Source organism: Ovis canadensis, chromosome 17, assembly GCF_042477335.2.
Source record: "Ovis canadensis isolate MfBH-ARS-UI-01 breed Bighorn chromosome 17, ARS-UI_OviCan_v2, whole genome shotgun sequence".
In the NCBI taxonomy this organism is placed as follows: domain Eukaryota; kingdom Metazoa; phylum Chordata; class Mammalia; order Artiodactyla; family Bovidae; genus Ovis; species Ovis canadensis.
This window is the reverse complement of record NC_091261.1, coordinates 68,023,735-68,044,302: the sequence shown is the minus strand read 5'-3', so window position 1 is coordinate 68,044,302 and position 20,568 is coordinate 68,023,735. Positions and strand designations below refer to the sequence as shown.

General features: G+C 48.1%; 1 protein-coding gene across 1 annotated transcript in view; it reads right to left on the bottom strand.

Annotated features, from left to right (window-relative positions):
- Positions 1 to 3,145: 3,145 nt before the first annotated feature.
- KSR2 (kinase suppressor of ras 2) overlaps positions 3,146 to 20,568 on the bottom strand; it is a 454,968-nt gene continuing 437,545 nt past the window's right edge. The window contains exons 15-19 of the mRNA XM_069557572.1: positions 15,952 to 16,048; positions 14,859 to 14,992; positions 10,431 to 10,562; positions 4,270 to 4,399; positions 3,146 to 3,283 (exon numbers count right to left, since the gene is read on the bottom strand). Of these exons, the coding sequence (XP_069413673.1) occupies positions 3,146 to 3,283; positions 4,270 to 4,399; positions 10,431 to 10,562; positions 14,859 to 14,992; positions 15,952 to 16,048 (631 nt within the window). The remainder of the gene's footprint in view (positions 3,284 to 4,269; positions 4,400 to 10,430; positions 10,563 to 14,858; positions 14,993 to 15,951; positions 16,049 to 20,568) is intronic.

Genomic DNA, 20,568 nt, shown 5'->3' with positions numbered 1-20,568 from the left:
CTCTTGTCTACACCGTCCCCCGGGGCTCACTGATCAACTCCGTGTCCCCCTAGCCGGTCCTGCAAAGTCCTGGCGGGGGGGTCCCTGCCCTTGCCCGAGCAAAGGCGCGAGTCTGGGTGCAGGGAAGCCGCCGGGCTCAGTCGTGCAGCGCTCCCAGGCTGGCAGGGGTCGGTACCCTCTGATGGTGAGCCTCTGGCCTCCTGAACTGGCAGAGGGCAGAGCGGGGGAGGAGAGGTGGCTTGGGAGCTGAGGCAGCTGAGCGCTGTCCCCTTGGTTCAGCGGTCACAGCCTGGAGCGCAGAGAGAAGGGAGAGAGTGGCAAGAGGTCACATGGGTGTGACAACATCATCTTTTGTGAATCAGCGCCCTGTCGGAGGGCAGGTGGTCTGAGGTGAGTGGTTCCCATGCTCTGCAAGAAAAGGCGGTGGTCCTGCTGGGCCCTGGGCTTGGGGCTGAGTGCCACACATACCTGATCTCACTTAAACCTGAGGACGGTCCGCAAGAAAGGCACACTGTACCCCTTTTACAGATGCGAAAACTGAGGCTCAGAGAGGTTAGGTGTTTTGCCCAAGGGTGCACAGCCTGCAAGTAGCAGGCTCTCCTCACTGGAGCAAGCGACCTCTGGACTAGGGATGGTCACCCAGGTGTGGCTGGGTTGAGGCCACGTGGAGCTGCTGAGAATGCTCGGTGGGGGATGGAGATGCAGGAGGAGGAGGGGAGACCAGAGCCACATCACAGACCCCAGCTCTGAGTGGAGGCTCTGCTGACTGCTGCTGAGCCTTGATCTGGGCTGTTGGGGCCAGAATTTATGCCCACTCTCCCTGAATGGTTTTAGAAAGAGACCCAGAAAGTACACAGGCAGTCTTTGCCTAGAAAGCAGTGAAGTGGAGGGATCAAGGTCCAGACCAAGCTGGGTTCCAATACTTGCTCTGCCCCTTACTTGCTGTGTGACCTGGGAATAGGCACTTAATCTCTTGGGCACTCCTCTGGGGTTACCAGATTACCTCTTGTGAAGGGGTGGGGGTTCTGAGGATTCAGTGAGATGACGCAGATAGAATGCTTGACACAGCACCTTTCACACATATGTGCTTAATAAATGATGCCCAGATGATGGAGATGGTGCTGGTGGTCGAGGTGATGAAGAAAGAACTGGAAGCAGGGACTTGAACAAATGCTCACACACCAAGTTCACAGCGATGCCATTCGCAATAGCCCCAAAGCACATACAAACCAAGTGTCCAGCAGCAGGTTAATGGACAAAAAACTGTGGTATATATGTACAATGGAATATCACTCAGCCATGAAAAAGGATGACGGTCTAATATATGCTACAACAGAGGTCCCCAACCCCTGGGTCACAGACTGGTACTGGTCTGTGGCCTGTTAGGAACCATGCCACACAGCAGGAGGTGAGTGGCAGGTGAGCAAGTGAAGCTACTCTGTATTTACAGCTGCTCCCTCTTGCTTGCATTGTCGCCTGAGCTCCACCTCCTATCAGATCAGAGGCAGCATTAGATTCTCATAGGAGCATGGACCCTGCTGTGAACTGGGCATGCGAGGGATCTAGGTTGCATGTGTCTTATGAGAATCATCCCCAAACCATCCTCCATGGTCTGTGGAAAACACTGTCTCCCACGAAGCCTGGTGCCAAAAGGGTGGGGACCGCTGTGCTAAATGTGGATAAAACATGAAAACATGCAGAGTAAAAGAAGCCAAATACAAAAGGGCAAATATTGTATGCACTGGCTAAATGGAGTCTCTAGAACAGGTACATTCATAGAGACAGAACACAGATGAAAGATTAGGGGTTAGGGAGAGAAGGGATTAACTGCTGTGGTTGTTTTCTCCCAAGTCTTTGAAATTTTGTGTACACTTTATACTCAGAGCACATTTCAATCTAGATCCACCCCATTTTGACTGTTCAATAGCCCCATACAGTGTGTGGCTGTTATTGGACAACACAGGTCTGAAGGGGGGGTGTGGTCCTTGGACCAGCAGCATCAGCATCACCTTGGAGTTTGTTAAAAATACAAAATCTCGGGCCCCACCCCAGACCTAACAGAATGAAAATTTGCATTTTAACAAAGCCCCTGGGTAATATGAATGTGTATTAAATTTTGAGATGCATTGCTCTGGAACACAGGCTTGCCCATCTTGCCTTCAACTTGCCGTGTGCGAGGATTCTAGAAATGCCAGCTCCTCTGGCATCTGAGCCATGGAAGGGCCCACCCAAGATCCCAGGGGTGAGTTTTGAGTTAGCTGCTGACCTCCTTGGAACATGTCGGCTGCAGCTGAGACCTCTTGGTTGGTCCCTTCTGCAGACAAAGCCCTAGACAGGGCCCAGATCCTGGGCCTACTTTAGTCAAGCACTCCCCCAATCCACTGCAACCCAGGTAGCTTTTGGAAGGACCACACCATTGGAGTAACCATCTCAAAGCCAGATGAGTGTGAGTGAGGAATTTGTAGGGGCTGAGGTTGTGGGGAGAGCAAATTCTAAATTATAGAACTGGAGCCTGACCTGTGTCCCCAGTTCTATCACCAACACCCCATGCAGATGTGGCTGAGCTGCTGAATGTCTCTGTGGGCCACAGTATCTCCATGTGTAAAAGGAGTTAGACCAAATCTGGAATGGCCAGGAAAGGCATCAATGTGCTGATTCTAAGTAACTGCTGATGAGCATCACTGAGTGATGGCAAATGTGCGGTGAGAGATTAGTCATGCCTGCCATCAGTACAGGAACAGGGCAGAGGCAACTCATACACGTTTATCATCCATGAAATAGGTACTCCTCAGGACTTCTGTACTTTGATGAATAGCTGACATGTAGGGCTTGGTGGGTTCAGGGTACCATTTCACCATGTGATGCTCAGATTCACTGGGGTGTCAATCTTCATCAGGAAGGGATGGGCAATGAGATAGCCATGGTAGCCACTGGGATCTGTGCCCTGTGTGGACACCTCTAGGACCCAGATTCCAGAGGAGACTCCCCTGAACAGAAACGCACCGGGAAAGGGTGTTGTGTCGGGGAGGGAGGTGGGTACACGGAAAGGAGATAGTTGGCAGAGGAGTTTGGAGTGGAAGCAAAAAGGTGACAAAAGCCACAGGTGAGAGGGGAGTGGGAAGAGATGCTAAGAGGGAAGGAACACTTACTCTGCAGACTTCCAGAAATGTCCAGGGTGAGACAGGCGGCGGTTTCGCTTTGGCAGTTTCTCCAGCATGTCCATGAGTTTGGTGAAGGTAGGTCTCTCTTCTTGTTCAAAGGCCCAGCAGAAGAGAAGAATGTCCTAAAAGGAACCAACGTGGTGATTTAATGTAAATAGTAACTGCTGAGTACTCCTTGGCGTCTCATTGGATCTGTCTACCCATTTGCTCCACTTTCAGATTCCACTATCATCCATCCATCCATCATGCACTCACCTATTGTGCACTTACCCCTTTATCCATCTCAATTCGTGTATTTTACATTTCATCTATCATCCAGCCATGCACTATTTACCCATGTATCATCCATCATTTTACTTATCCACTTTTTGAGCCTCTATAGCTAACTAGGTAAATCCTATTATAGAGGATATGGGATACACTGAAATTAATAGTGCTCCCCAAGGAGTCTCTTGACAGTTTTCTCAAAAGGGAGGAGGAAGATCCTGAGGCTTCTATCCACATCTAATACTATAAGTGCCTCTGAAAGTCTCAGAGGGGAAAATTACTCTACCAGTGATCGCCTCACATGAGAAAGGAAATCTAGAGAAAGGTAATCCTTAAAAAAAAAAATACCAGATAATTACACATTCCCTGATTCATCTATTTTCTGATCAACAGAGGATTCTTCCTGATGTGTTTCAGAGGTTGATTATTAATTTATACTCGGGCCTCTGTGTTTTTATGTATCTTGTTCTGAGTTGGATGATGCCTTAAACTTTTTATGTGCATTTAAATAAAATTAGAATAATTGATACTGGTGATAGTTTAATGTATATCTTTTAAAAATAACAAAAAAAAGGATTCATTGGTTCTACTAGACTCAATCCCTTGCTAGGAAAAATCTGGCCAAGTGTACTGCACCCTGATGGTAGGAACCTGAATTGCAGGCATAGTTTGAAAGCTTTGCCTTCGAAGCTCCAAATCATTATCTGACAAGGCTGTAGGCAGGCATTTTCATCACCCTCCAGGGAAGCATTTGCAACCTTAATGTGTGGGAAAAGGAGTGCCTAGAACTGTGTTTACTTCTCCCTTCGTCTCCCAGACCTGGCACCATCCTGGGACTTACCGAGATTTCTTTTCCCATGCCGATCTGGCTGAGGTTGGGTTTCATGCCTGTGCCCATTTGCCAGATTATTGCCTCTGCTGGTTGGGTCTTGAAAGGCCACTCCCTGGCATGGAGTTCATACCAGATAGTCCTGTGGGAAGACATTGTTAAGGGATGCTGGGGCAATATGTCACCTGCAACTCTGTGTCCCTCACCAACACACACCCACCCAGTCAGCCTGCTGGCTAATCACACTGGCCCCTGAGTTTCTGCCACACTGGACAGCTGTTTTGCTACCTCAGATGTACTTTAAGCTTTCATGATGTCTTAGAAGTCCTGCTTATCCCAGGATATCTTCTCTGGTGCCTGAATTAAAATGAATCAAAAGCTAGAAATGGAACAGTTTAATATAATGTGGCTAGGATCTCTGGCCCCATGTTTGTAATTTTAGAAAACTATTCTAAGGAGAAAATAAGGGATATAAACAAAAATTCATTTATAAGGATCTTCTGTACACCATTATATAGGACACTGAAAAAAAGTAGCAATAACAAAACTGTTCAACAAGAATTGGTTATAGGGATGATGGTAAATCATTAAAATGAAATGGAATACTTTATTATTATTATTATTAGAAATTTCAATGTTGCTGATATAAAAATGCTAAATATATAAATTTAAGTGAAAAAAAGCAGGACACAAAACTGTATATTAGATATGTTACACTTTTAAAAACCATTATATACATATTGATATATATAATAATGCATGATTTATATATGTATACACATATGTATATGGATATAAAGAGAATTAATAACAACACAGCAAAATATTAGCAAACTGTCTTTTCTCAGAGATAGAAAGGACATATTTTTTCTATTATATTTGTGTTTTCTAAGAAGGAACCTTCCTGTGAAACAACGGAAAGAAAAAATAAAGATCTGAAGGTCAGACTGCCTTGAAGGGTTCAAGTCCTGATTCTGTTCTACACTACGCTAGAAGTATGTCACTGGGTGGGTTGCTTCCCTTCTGAATCCAGGTTTCCTTACCTGCCAAATGAGAATGATGATAAAACTGCAGTGGAAGAATGTTTATCTGGGAGGCTGAATGTCAGAACAACTCAATGCTGAGATTATTCTAGAGGGATCAACTATGTTATCACCTCTGCTTCATACATCATGATATGGTAACGACTGAAGAAACCACTGCTTGTGAGCAGCACATATGGGATGGAAGGGGAGATGGGCTGGGTGGTGCTGAAGGGATGCTGGGAGAGGTGTGGTCGGCACTGAGGACCATGGCAGATGCCCTAGGGGATTCAGAGGATGCTGGGCTATCACTGAATTGGGCCGTGGGGATAGGTCTCAACTCACTGAGATTCCCCAACTCAGGAAATATCTGCAACAATGCCAGGAAATGATCTTTCCTCTAACCTAAGGTAATTTACGTAAATTTGCTTTAAAGAATATGGAGTACTTGGTCATCCTTTTTAATGATGAAAAGTGAAAGTCGTGTCTGACTCTTTGCAACCCCATGGGCTATAAAGTCCATGGATTTCCCCAGGCCAGAATACTGGAGTGGGTAGCCTTTCCCTTCTCCAGGGGATCTTCCCAACCCAGGGATTGAACCCAGGTCTCCCACATTGCAGGCAGATTCTTTACCAGCGGAGCCACAAGGGAAGCCCAAGAATACTGGAGTGGGTAGCCTATCCCTTTCTCCAGCGGATCTTCCTGACCCAGGAATCGAACGGGGGTCTTCAGCATTGCAGGCAGATTCTTTACTAACTGAGCTAGTAGAGGACTATATCAAACCAGCTATTTCTAGGGGCCCACCTCTCAATATACTCTCTCCCCTGCTAACCTCATCCATCTGGGGCAGGCAGGGGTGGTGATGCTCAGGTGTTGGGCTGTTGAGTCAGATGGCCAGGAAGTTCTCAAGTTAGGGTGCTGGATGGTTCTAGTCATCATCATCATAAATAATAACACTTACTGAGTTTTCATTCTGTGCTGGACTAATCTAAGCCCTTTGTATTTGTTATGATTATGGAGGAGGTGTATTAAGCAAGCCTTTTTATTCCGATGGTTTGATATCTGGGGTCTTGCTGACCCTGGAGGGTTTGCCCCTCTCAGGGCCAGCCAATTTCTAGAGACAGTAAACAGCTGATCTGTAAGTGGTGATTTTCATATGCAAACTCACTAATCCAAAGCTCTGTCCCCCATCTCCTCTATCAGGCTCTCACATTCAGGTCTGGTATTCCCCTGTCCTACTTAAGACAGCTCTCAGACCCTGTGCCCACTGAAGTTAGTCAAACCAGCCAATCTTAAATCTGCCTACCCTGCCTCATCCTTTCCTTCCTGGGGAAACCACAATAATGGTTCTTGCCTATATTCTCTTCCTGCTCCTTCTGCCTCTTGATTGACCCTGGTGCCTCCCCATGAACCCCTGCATGGGACAATGTGCCCCCTCCTTTTGGGAGCTGTGAATAACAAACTGTTCACACTGTTCATGGGGTTCTCACGGAAGTGGTTTGCCATTCCCTTCTCCAGTGGACCACATTCTGTCAGACCTCTCCACCATGACCCACCCGTCTTGGGTGGCTCCACATGGCACGGCTTAGTTTCACTGAGTTAGACAAGACAAAGGTCTGTCTAGTCAAGGCTATGGTTTTTCCTGTGGTCATGTACAGATGTGAGAGTTGGACTGTGAAGAAAGCTGAGCGCCGAAGAATTGATGCTTTTGAACTGTGGTGTTGGAGAAGACTCTTGAGAGTCCCTTGGACTGCAAGGAGATCCAACCAGTCCATTCTGAAGGAGATCAGTCCTGGGTGTTCTTTGGAAGGACTGATACTACAGCTGAAACTCCAATACTTTGGCCACCTCATGCGAAGAGTTGACTGGGAGGGATTGGGGGCAGCAGGAGAAGGGGGCGACAGAGGATGAGGTGGCTGGATGGCATCACTGATTCGAAGGACATGAGTTTGAGTGAACTCCGGGAATTGGTGATGGACAGGGAGGCCTGGCGTGCTGTGATTCATGGGGTCGCAAAGAGTCAGACATGACTGAGCGACTGAACTGAATTGAGCTGAATAACAAACTATCCAATGGTAAGTTGTTTCCTGATCTACTGGCCACATCATACTGGAAAAAAGTTAAAAACCTACATTTGAAAACAAGAAGTGCTAATATCAGCCCCATTTCACAGCTGGGAAAATGAGGCTCGGGAGGGTTATGTATCTTACCCAGGGTCACACAGCTTGTGAGAGGTCACAGCCAGAGTTGAGACCATCTGACCGCAGAATCACACCACTGGCCATCCTGCTCTATGGGAAACCTACACATGGTTCTCTCTGAGAGTCCTTTGCAACGGGGGCAGTGCACTACTTGGGAGGGTGACCCTATAGGTGATGGTTGGGGCCTGGCGACAGGGGCACAGAGTGTAGGCGCTGCTCATGTGAACTGCGGAAGGGAGACTATTGGAAGCCTGGCCCTGTGCTGGGTGCCTTACAGATGTTTTCTCCTTCAGTCCTTAGAATATCACAATGGCTTTATTAACTTCGATTTGTGGCTGAGGGACGTAGGGTTTTGAGTGGTGAAATGACTCTCAAGCCCATCGGGGGCTCTGTGTTTAAAAGCTCCAGCTGTGGAGTTAGGATGACCCAAGTTTGATTCCCAGCTCCATGGTTAATTACTGTAAGGCAAGTCACTGAGCCACTCGGAACCTCAGTTTCCTCATCTGTCAATTGGGAACGAATGTACCTGCTTCAAAGTTGTACCTCTGAAGATGTTCTGAGATAGTGCCCATGACAAGCTTAACACGGTGCTCAACACACTTTTAAAAATCCATTTTTGTTCCAAGTCATGCCCCAGCATGAGGTTCCCAAGCAACAAGATGCAGCTAATTGGCAGGAAACCAAGAGCACCAGGTTCCTTGGAACTCAGCAGTGTCAGGGATAAAGGTCTCATTAAAACTTCCTTTCAAACCTAACTTTCAAGAGAAACTTGCTTTAAGGGGGAAAAAAAATTGCTCAAGATTAAAACTCCAATGGAAAACCAATTACTTACTTTGGTACATTTTGTTAATTACATTCTTCTTTTTTTTCTTTTGCTAAATTGATACTAAAATATACCAACTTAATTACTGCAATTTGGTTTCAGATAACAATATTTAACTAGATAAAGATCTGGGCATAAACTAGCTGGAACAAGTGACAGCCTCTAAAGGGGTCCAAGTGACAGATGGTGAGGATCCTGATGTGCCAGCCAATGCTGCCCCCACCCCGATTTATGGAGAGGACACAGCGGGGTACTTCTCAGTGGAAGATGGTCTCTGTACCAGCTCCCGGTGGTGCTAAAATCTAACTTCACACATCTTCGAGCCTCCAGCTTTCCCAAACAGCTTCCCCAGCGTCATCTCTGCCAGTTCTTGCAACCGCCCCCCACAGTCAAGGTAAGATGAGGCTCCTAGTGGATCTTTTCCGAGTGCCGGGACCTGCATCTTAGGACAGTGCCCTGGAGCCTCTCTCCCTCCTCTGTACTTTCAAAGACAACTCATTTTCTCCCGTGGCTGCAGTTATTCTGTCTTTGCTGATGAGTCCTATGCTCTTTGTCTCCAGACTTCAAATGTGCAGATTCAGCTGCTTTCTGGTCGCTTCCATTGGCTGACTCCAAAGTGGCTCAAACGCACTGTGTCTAGATCTGCTCTCTTTGCCTTCCTGGTACATCCCACCCCCAATCCCCATCCCCCAGGCGGGTCTCTACTTTGGCAAAGGACACTACTTTCCACCCAGCTGTTTCAGGAAGATATTGCCACCACCCGCATTTAAACCAATAGTCAAGCCCTATCACTTCCACTCCCCAAATCCTGCTTCTTATGTCCAATCCCAGCTTTCATTCCCCTGGCACTGATTCGGTGCAGAATTTCAGGGTCTCACCCTGCATTGGTCACCTGGCCCCATTTGTCTTCCTCCTTTCTGTTTTTTGACACAGTAGAGATTATTCTAAAACTCAACATGTGATTATGTCATTCTCCTGCTTAATGACCATCAGTGGCTCCCTAGTGCCCTGAAGGTGGAAACTACTTAACTCAGCCTCTAAGTCCCTGCAGTGTGCCTTCTTTCCGCTCTAGGCTTTCATCTCACCACCTTAGTCTCATTTTTTCCCCCTGATTCGTCATCCATCGGCTTTCCTTCCTCCCCCTGCCCTGCTCCCCAGTGTGTTCCTCCATGGTGGACAATTTGTTCCTTGTCATCCGTGTTCCTTTTCATGTGTTCCCTCTATCAGAAACACGTTACCTTGCCCTCACCTGGACTACTTATACTCAATTTTTAACACAGGCTCGGGAGTCTCCTCCTCCAGGAAGCCCTCTGTGATCCCCCAGACGGGATTTAGTTCCCCCTTTCTCCCCACAGTCCTGTGCTTATCCTCAGCATAGCATTTACCATGGAATTTTGTAAAAACAACTGTTTCCTTGTCTGTCTTCTGTTAGGCAAGAGAGAATAGGGAAACTATGGTGGTTTTAAAACATCTACAAATTGATACTCCTTTTTATAAAAAAAAAAAAAAGTAGAGCTTAATTCTCCTCACCTTGATTTACTGACTTGGTTCTAACAAACAGAGTACGGTAGAAGTGACTATATATAATTTCTATGACCAGGTCATAAAGGCAGTGCAGCTTCTTGCCGCCGAGCCCGTGGAAAGGCCTGTGTGGTAAGGACCTGAGGCCTCCTGCCAGCAGCCATGTGAGTGGTCACAACTTGGTAACAGATCCTCAGATGTCAAACCATCAGATGAGACTGCAGCCCCAGTCAACATCTTGACTGTGACCTCATGTGAGATGCTGAGCCAGCTCAGAACCACTCCCAAACTCCTGGCCACAGAAACTTGAGATCATAAATGTCTTTTTAAGCCACTAAGTTTTTGACAGTTCATTCATACTAAGCACCCAGGACAAAGCTCTTGCATGAATGAATGAATGAGTGAGTCAGGCAATTTGCCACGTTTGCATCATCAGTTAGAAAGCAGGCATGGAGGTTTGCTATGGTCTCTCTACTACAGCCCACTCAGACCCCTCCCCCCATAATTTCACCCAGAAATCTTCAGACAGACGCCTTGTCCCTTCCAAAAGGGAAGTGCCCCTCTGCTCAGGCTGGGGCTCTGAAGAGCCTGGGTTGGGCCACCTACCCGAGTGCAAAGACGTCTGAGTGTTTGGAGAAGGGGAGCTTGTCCTCCTCTGTGTCGGGAGACAGCTGGCGGATGATCTCTGGGGCCAAGTGGCACAGCCAGCCGTTCTGGATACGTAGCTTGTCATCACGCCTGGAGAAGTGAAGCACAGGGTGAGCCCTGTTTCATAGCCCAGAGAGGACCGGTCTTCCATCACTGACTGCAAGTCCCTGGACCACCTCTGCTGGCTTCCTTCTGTTTCTCCCCTGCCCTGTGCTCCCCATCAGGCACTGCCTGACCTTGTGCTTGAGGCCAAGACCCAGCGGGAGGTACAAGACAGGATGGTCTGGAGAGAGACATCCAACACCCAAACCGTCATCCTGTTCCTTTGCCACTGAGGCGCCCCCTCCTCCATCTTCATCGAACAAGTAGAGCTGGTCCTCGTTATTCATGGCACTTATGTTCTATACGGAGCCTCAGTAAACACTGGATTAGTGAATACTGAGAGCAAACCAGTCAATCCTAGAGAAAATCAGTCTGGAATGTTCATTGAGAGGACTGATGCTGAAGCTGACGCTCCAATACTTTGGCCACCTGATGTGAAGAACTGACTCACTAGAAAAGACCCTGATGCTGGGAAAGACTGAAGGCAGGAGGAGAAGGGGGCGACAGGATGAGATGGTTGGATAGATGATTGGATAGCATCATCGACTCAATGGACATGAATTTGAGCAAGCTCCAGGAGTTGGTGATTGACAGGGAAGCCTGACGTGCTGCAGTCCACAGGGTCACAAAGAGTTGGAGACGACTGAGAGACTGAACTGACTGAGTTAATACTCCTGGAGGAGCTATACAATATATACACTTGCATGCATGTGTCTCATACACATTAATCTTAAATCCTAAAAACAACTCACTCATCCTAGTCTAGTTTATTTTGCACAAGAGAAAATGGGGCTCAGAAGTATTGACTTGCTCTGAGGCTGCCCTTCTACCAGGGAGGCAGAATTGCAAAACCCATCCAACTGGCCCCAGAGCTGGAGCTTCTTGCCCTGCAGTGCACCACATACTCCTGTGTCCATGCCCTGGTCATCTCCAAGCAACAGCCAAAGCAAGACTGCATGGCAGCCTCTCCTTGGACCTCAGTCGGGAATGTGTGTATAGGTTGACCTGATAGAACGCATCCTCTGCTAGAAAATAGGACTCAAATTCATTCATTAAAAAAACAAACAAACCATGAGTTTGCAAGGTCCAATGAGTTCTTGCTTTTAGAATCGGGGACACCTGCAGGGGTTTAAGGACCCATCTGTTGCTTACTAGGTGTGCATCTTTGAACAGACCTGAGTCTCCACTTTCCCATCTGTGAAATGAACACATGAACTTGGACTCCAGATGACTGGTGCAAGAATGAAGAGGAGAAGGGTTGGGTCAGCTGCCAGGGCTACACGAGTCCTGGACATCAATATTCCCTGTGGATGTTTTTGCGCCTTGAGGACTCAGAAACAGAATGGAGGTTAGAGTCCAAAGTAAGAATGTCATCCGAGAGAGGGGTCGTGTCCTGGGCCAGCCGCCCTTCTCCTGGCATGACCAGGCTGTGTAGGGTAGGATGCTGTTACCAGAAGGACAAACCTGCCAGTTCCCATCTTACTCAACAGCCCCTTCTGCCTCCTCCTGACTTGCTGGGGCAGTGGAGCTTCGGAACTGTAAGGCTGGGTCACTCGATAACCATCATCCTGGGGTGGATGTAGGCACATGCCTGGCAGGGGGCTGGGACCCAGGCCTGGCACAGACACCCTGGGGTGTCCTGTTCCCCTGGTGATGGGCCTATCAGTGACCAACCCAAATTGTCTTCATTATGGCTATCACTATAGGCAGCTGGCATGATAGCACTGGCATCTTAAATGACACCTTTTCTGGATGATGGCAGAACAGCTATAGACAAGGCAATGCTGAGGATGGGCTCAGGGGAGCCCTGGCGTCTGTCTGGATGTCCAGAATGTGCTCACTGTCACTGTGCCTCACCCTTGCCCCAGGGCCAGCTGATCTCCCCTTTCTGGGCACGGAGCACTGTGGATGCCCCCAAGGTCTAACTGAGGGAAGGGCAGGAAGGCAAGTAGCTCCTGCTGAGTGCCTACTGTATACCAGGAGTTCCAGCCCATTTAATTCTCAGGCACCCACAATCAACTGGGGATCACCGCTGTTCTATGGGTGAGGAAATAGCTTTAAAAATGTTTAAGTGTGTGTGTGTGCTCAGCTGCTAAATTGTATCCGACTCTTGGTGACCCCATAGACTGTAGCCCTCCAGGCAAGTTTGTCCATGGGATTCTCCAGGCAAGAATACTGGAGTGGGTTGCCATTTCCTTCTCCAGGGGATCTTCCCCACCCAGGGATCAAAGCCATGTCTCTGGTACTGGCAGGCAGATTCCTTACCACTGAACCACCTGGGAAGCCCAAAAAGCTTAAGTGACCCTGGCAAAGCCACGGAGATAAAAAGTGAAAGAACTAAGATCTGTTTGATTGCTAGTCTTTAAAACTCCAGCAACTAGACTCCTAACCACAGTCCTATAAGATTCCATGGCACCATTTGGGAGCAAAGGTCTGAATTGAGCCCTATTGTCCCAGCAACAGAAAAAAAGCACAGGAAGTCACTGATGGCTCCTCCTGGGTAGCCAGGTGATGTGGGTCTCTGGTGGGGAGGTGTTACTGAGGGTTCCCTGGCACCCTGTGACACTAACTGGGTTTGCATTGACAACCAGACTGGGGCACGGTTGGGGCGGGGTGCTATCTGGGGGACAAGGCCAGAAGCCATCTTGCCCTTCATTTGACTTCTCTCCCTGGTTGGCATGGGGCCTCCATGATTAAGCTGAAGGTCATTCCCTTTCCCCGTGCTTTTTCTTCTATGGCTTCAGAAACCATGACTCTAAACGGAAAAAAAGCAGAGGCCCTGCCCCACTTTCCCCCACTTGGGGGAAAAGCCACTGGCCAGGAGGATGAGTGTGGACCTGCCACCAGGAGGGAAGAATCCGATGTTTTTTTTAAAGAGCCTTGAACTAGGTTAAAAAAGACACTTGCTGAGCCTCTTCGTGTCTTGACACAAAGTACTTAGGTTCATAATGATGTCACCAACTGCTTTCTCTGCCCTTGGCCTTGGGGTGATGGAAACAGCTATTCCCCAACCAGGAAACTGGAACCTCAGTGAGCTCCTGGCTTCTTAGGTTCTGCCTTGATGACCCTCTCCATCTATCTATTAATTTCCTGTCTCCTTATTTTCTTATCTTAGGGACTATAGATCATTTTGGAAGATGAATCTCTTTGGGCGAAGTAATAATCTGAAAACAAACAAACCCTTAAGCTTCTGATGGTTACTGCATCGCAAAGAACAGCAAGATCAGGTTTTGCCAAATTTCAGATGGTCTGACCAAGATTCAAAGTATTATAGAGCATGGAGAAAATTCACTGTGCGGGGAGGAGTACTGGGGCTCCTCGGGCATACCTCAAAGAGATCAGAGATTCCCCGAATCAGCTGAAACAGGAGTACAAATACAGAAGCCTGGAGGGGGTGCAAAGCTGTCTTTCTGGAGAGGCACACCATTTGTTATAGAGGCGTGATTAGAGAAAACACACTGGGTTAAAGTGCGTGTGTGTGTGTGTGTGCACGGGAGTGCGCGTGAGCACAACTCTCCAAATTAAAAGTTACAAAGGGCAGACCTTCGGAATTATGGGCTGTTTATTCGAGATCCCGGCTGTTTCTTCACTGGCCAGCTCAAGGCAGCTTGCTCCAGGGTGAGTGGTGGCTGAGCTTTAATTACTTAACAATAGTTAATGATCCTCCTGGGTGATACTGGGGAGGTATATGCAAATTCATACTAATTAGAGCAGCTCCGCAGTGGCTATTGTTTGTCTGCTTGATGTGCTCCAGGCGCTGTGCTGGACGCTTGCTGTGTGCTCTTATTCTACCCCCATAAAGACACTAAGGTAGGCATCATCATTTTTCTTGCAGGAACGTGAAGGCACAGTTAATGAGTGGCCAGGCCACGCTAGGCCCTGGGCGGGTCTGACCTTAAATCTCTTGCTCTCAACTACACTCCAGCTGCACTGAAATGAAGGAATTCATATGAAAACTGAGCAAGGGTGTTTGGTGAGTCCAACTTCCATGTGCATGCTTGGAGGAAGAAAAGAGTCCTTGGGTGAAATTAAAGGGCAAGGGTGTTGCAGGACTGAAGGAAGCTCTGTGCCCATTCAAAGGCACCACTTTCAAGAGAGGCCCCATGGGACTCGGAGCCTGACCTGGGCACCAGCATTGCACCACAGGCATAGCAGCCTCACCCCTTGGCTAAACGATCTCAGGTCCAGCATCATGTTTAGGTCACTAAAGCCATGTGGGTGACTTCCCATCCCCTGACCATCACCTCTCGAGAACCCCTCGGGGCCCCTCCAACCAGCACTCACCTGCCAGCCTGCAGCACCCCGGAAATGCTGAAGAGCCCAAAGTCTGTGATCACCACTTTGCCGTTGTCGTAGAAGACATTCTTGGACTTGAGGTCCTTGTGCAGGATCCCCTTGGCGTGGAGATAGCCCATGCCCTGCAGGAGACAAGCACACCTCTGTGCTCACTGGAGCCTGGCCTGGGCTCATGGTTTACACGCCCTGCCTTTCCACTGAGACCACACATGCTGAACAGCTGCAGACCTGGGGCCCAAACACCCAGGCTTGCAAGTAGGGTGGAGAAGGCGTGGCAAGTGGGAACAGCCTTGAGCAGGGTCCCCAAGGCAGAAATCTGCCACCAGCCTCAGATCGTAGCAAAACCATCTCCGTCTAAGTGCTTCTGCTTCCTGAAAAAGAAGCAAGGGAAGATCTCCCCCGAGGGAAAGGAGCAGGGCCAAATCTGAAAAGAGGGCCCTCAAGAGACAGGAACCCCTTCGATCTTATTCCACACCACTGCAGAAATTCACTTGTGTTCCTCAAGAGACGTATCATGAGGCGATTATCAAGAACATGGAGAAGGGCTTATGGGAGGTCAGGCTCAAGGGTGAAATACCTAGATTTCTATTTTTGCCTGAATGAGCAGTCACAGTTTTATTTCTTTTTTGAAGTTCAGTCCTAACACATCCAATGGAGAATAAAAACCTGAATACTACGGAGTCACAAGGTGCCCACCAGAAAACACAGCATGTTCTCGTTTGTTCTAATCCCAAACAACACCCAACAATTTGATAGTTCCCAGCAGCTATGGAGAGAGATGGTTTACACTCATGGGAATTCAAGGATTCAGGGGGTAAGGAATTCTAGTAATGAGAAGAGCCCCCTGGTCCCCGCACACACCCAGTTATCCTGATGACAGGACACCAGAAGGAAACCAAACACTGGTTGACCGTCTCTAATGGCTGTTTTAGCAATTGTCATACACACACAGCGCGGTGTCACTCAGGTCAAGTTTAATTTCTTTTAAGCCCACACTGTTGGTCTGAAGCCACACCATGAGTCTCAGGATGGGGCCAGGTCTTTCTGAGGTTCAGGGAGGAGGCCCCAGACCCTACGGTACCTTCACAATTTCTTGGGCAATCTGTCTCGTTTTGTTGACATCCAAGACGATCTTGGCGTCTCTCACCACAGAATAGAGGGTCCGGCCCTTACAGAGGCTGGAAAGCAAAAGAACAAAATTAATGGTTGGCAGTTGTCAAGATAAGGGCCACCCACAACAGCTACCAAAAGCGACGCACAGAGGGAATTCTCAAGTGGTCCAGCGGTTAGGACTTGGCGCTTTCACTGCCGGGGCCCAGGTTTGATCCCTGGCTGGGGAACAAAGATCTTGCAAGCTGTGCGGCACACACACGACAAGTGACAAGTAGAGAGTGGGGCGTGTGTGGACACGCCGCTGTTACACCCCTGAGATGTTAAGCCTGCTACTGGACCTTGATTCTGGTTCTGGGATGCGGGTCTGGGAGCAAGTCCTTTGGGGTTCTTCCGGATCTTCACCAGCTTCCCCCTGCCCCCCTCGGCATCCAAGGATACCTTCAGAGTCTAGCCTAGCCCAGAAGTGGGAATGCCACCCACTGTCTAACCCAGGCTCCCACAGGTGAAAATTGTAACTTGTGTGTGGCAGTCCACAGGCAGCACTCAGACGGCACTCTGCTGGCCCCTCATCCCAGCTGCCATCACTTGCCAGGAGCCACTGGTGTGTGGGGACAGTGACGAAAGACCAGCAAAGCCGTCGCTGATGTGTACTAAGTGAATGATGTATTCAAGCCTTTGAACAGGGGTGTGTAAACTCCAGTAACACTCCCCCAAACCAGATGCCTGTCTGGACAGAGGATTTTCAAACTATTTTCAGCCTCATTGAGTTCATTTTGAGGACCAGCGGTTCCAGATGAATGACAAGATGAAAAAGGACATTATACAGTAACAGTAACACCCCATTTAATCGCCGGCATGTTTGTCCATCCATTTCCTCTGCAATGAGCACGATGCCTGGGGCACACAGACCACGCACTCGATGAACAGTCACCAAATGAACGAGAGACGGAATGAGTTCTAGATTCACCAAGGCATCCCGTCCCTAGGACCACATCTCGCTCACTGCATCCACTACTGGCTGAAAGAAGAAGGAAGGGCACTAGGGACGTTCCTTTTCTGTGTCAAAATGATGGCATGAACTTTTCTTTTAATCTGTGACTTGACTGCTAAAATGTTCTTGGCATCCTGTTCATTCCTTTAATAGTTTCCAAGCCCTGCTGTGGGCTAGAATCAGCTGAGATCACGTGGTTATAGCCAGAACGTTGCTATCAGAAGGGCTCTGCTCTTCACCCACTGTGCATCTTTGTGTCTTTCAGTGGGCTACCTAACCTCTCTGGGCCTCAGGTTCCGCATCTATCGAAGGAATTAACGAGACCTAGCCACAGAATTAGTGTGAGGACTGCATAAGAGAAAGATCTCTCTCACTGGTGTCCACAGTGGTTAGAACAGGGGCCTAGTGTCAGATTGGGTTGGAACCGTGGTTTGTCTGTCAGTGGCTGTGACCCTGGGCAGGAGAGTTAACCTCTCTGAGCCTCAGTTTCATTATCTGTAAAATGGGGTCAATACAGATTTTGCTTTTATCAGGTTTCTTAGGAGAAGCACATGAAATCGGGTGTGTCAGGGTATAGGCAAGTCTCCATGCCCAATACAGTCACTATTCCTGAAATGCTGGCTATTATGAGAGGTGGTACATGATCAATAAAACGGTGAACACACACACACATACTTGTGTGCAAATATATATAAGAATTATATATTTATACACACATCGCATTGGTCTGTCCACATATTATCTACCCATCTATCCACTTGTTCATCATGCTACCTGTAATCACTCATGATCTTCGACTAAGGTTGGTTTCTTCACCTGCGTAAGGTGAGATTCCCAGGGTAGCTGACTCACAGAGAGGCTGATTCTCCTGTCCAGGGTTGTGCAGTTTGTCGGCGGGTGACAGCCACGATGACTCAGGGTTGTCCCCTCTTGCTGGCTCAGGTAGTGCGTTTGCTGTGGCTGCTGGAGGCACGGTGGAGGAGGGGGGAGTGGGCTGCATAGCCAATTAGACCAAAGTGACATTTAAGTATTCAGGATGGTAGAGACTGTGGGTGGATTCCCTCACCCAGAGACGCTGTTCCGGAATAGTCACCTACGCTGATTACCCGCCAGAGCCCAGAAGAAATATTATACGTCCCCACTGTAGACAGCACAGTGAACAGCTGCAACAGGCTCCGAGACTCCTAGACTCTCAGGGTGGTTGTGTAGAAGTTGCAGGGTCCAAATGTCCATGCCTGTCTCCTTTCCCCTGCTCACATCCTCCTTTCCAGCAGCAGCTGCTGAAGTCTGTGCTTCTCTTTCCACCTTAGGGCATCTGGAGCCCCGTGGACACACACACACACACACACACACACACACACACACATGCACACACATGGGCTGGTAGGATATCAGTTGGTAAGATCACAGCTTGGCACATCCACTAAGGTGAAATATACAAATAAGCCAGGACCAGCAATTCCTTCCCTAAGCATGTACCCAGCAGGCATGCATACTCATATTGACCTACAGACATGTACCAGAATGTACCAGAATATTCTAGAATGTTAATAGCAATCCATTCATATTAGCCCCAAACTGGAACCTACCCACATGTCCACCAACAGAAAAATGATGATATATCCATGTAACAAAATAAATGCATACTGGATTATTAATAAGCAAATTATTGCTAACTGCAAAAGGCATGAAGTTCTAAAGAAATGCTGAGCAAAAGAAGCCACACAAACACTGAATGATTCCATTTATATGAAGTCCAAAAGCAGACAAAACTGGTTTATGTGTTACAAGTTAGCACAGTGGTGACCTTTCGTGGGGTGGCTGGAAAGGGCGTGAGGGGTGCTGGGGGCAGGTGATGCTCTATATTTTGATGTGGATGTTGGTTATATGGATGTGTGTTTAGTGAAAATTCATCAAGCTATGCTCTTAGGATATGAACACTGTGGTAGATACATTATCCTTCCAAAAAAAAAAAAAACTTAAAAAAAAATCCATGATTACTGGGCATATACCCCCAAGAAAGCCAAAATTGAAAGAGACACATGTACCCCAATGTTCACTGCAGCACTATTTACAATAGTTAAGACATGCATGGAAGCAACCCAGATGTCTATCAAAGGTGAATGGATAAGGAAGTTGCGGTACATACATACAATGGAATATTACTCAGCCAGGAAAAAGAACACATTTGAATCAGTTCTAATGAGGTAGATGAACCTATAGCCTATTATACAGAGTGAAGTAAGTCAGAAAGAGAAAAACAAATGTTGTATATTAACACATTCATATGGAATCTAAAAAGATGGTACTGATGAACCTATCTGCAGGGCAGCAATGGAAACACAGACATAGAAAACAGACTGCTGGATACAGTGAGGGAAGGAGAGGGTGGGATGAACTGAGACAGTAGTATGGAAACATACACATTACCGTATATAAAACAGACAGCCAGTAGGAATTTGCTGTATGACACAGGGAGGTCAAATCAGGTACTCTGTGACAACAAAGAGGGGCAGGATAGGGCAGGAGGTAGGAGGGAGAGAGATTCAAGAAGGAGGGGACATATGGATACTTATGGCTGATTCATGTTGATGTATGGCAGAGACCAACACAACATTGTAAAGCAATTATTCTCCAATTAAAAATAAATTTTAAAAAATCAGTGAGGAAAGGATGAACCATTAACACATGGTGTTGAAACAAAATCTCAGGCAATATCGACATCCCTGGTATCCGTTTCTAAATGCTTCACAGAGTCCAGAGGGGCAGTACCTGCAGGGGAGAGGAGGGGTGCACGGCGGTGCCTGCTCAGGTGTGTATAAGTGGCTGAGTGAGAGGAGGTGTAGGGTGAGGGCTGAGCTCTGAGCAGGAACAGGCACCGGGCAGGCACACAAGTGGCTGAGGTTCCAACAGTCCAGGCAGGTCGGTCCAAGTATCTGCGGCAACTGCTCGAGCGCTGAGTTTCTGTGGCTAATGCCAGTGCCCTAAAAGCCACTTGTGGATGTGCGGTGCGGAAGGGAAGGGAGGTCAGGATGGTTTTCTGAGCACGTGTGGGACCTATCTCGCCCCCAGCATCCTCGCAGCATCCCTGGAGGGTCCACGTTGTCACCCACCTCTTACAGGTGAGGATGCAGACATCCAGAGGGGCAGACGACCTGTGTCAGGGACACACAGCCACGGCATCCACGGTGCGGGTGCCCAGGTGCTGGACACGATTCGGGGGCCAGGAAAGAGACACAGGGCTGAGGGAATCCAAATTCCAACTCTACCCTTTACTGCTTGTTGGGTGACCTTGGGAACTGACTTCAAACTCGGCTTCCTTGTGTGTAAAATGGGGACAATAGTAACAATACCAGCTAACACAGGCCGAGCCCTTTCTATGTGCCCGACGCCAGTCTAAGCCTAAGAACCCAGGAGGTGGGTGCTCTCTTGGTGTTTCACTGACTTCAATGGGCATTTCCTCACATTGTAAAGAGCATCTTTGAAATCAGAATGCGTTTTGCATTCATGGACAGGTGCCAGTTTCACGGGCACTGCCTCTCTCTGGAGTACATGGAAGACACGGCACATGTTCTAGCCGACGGCATCTTCGAC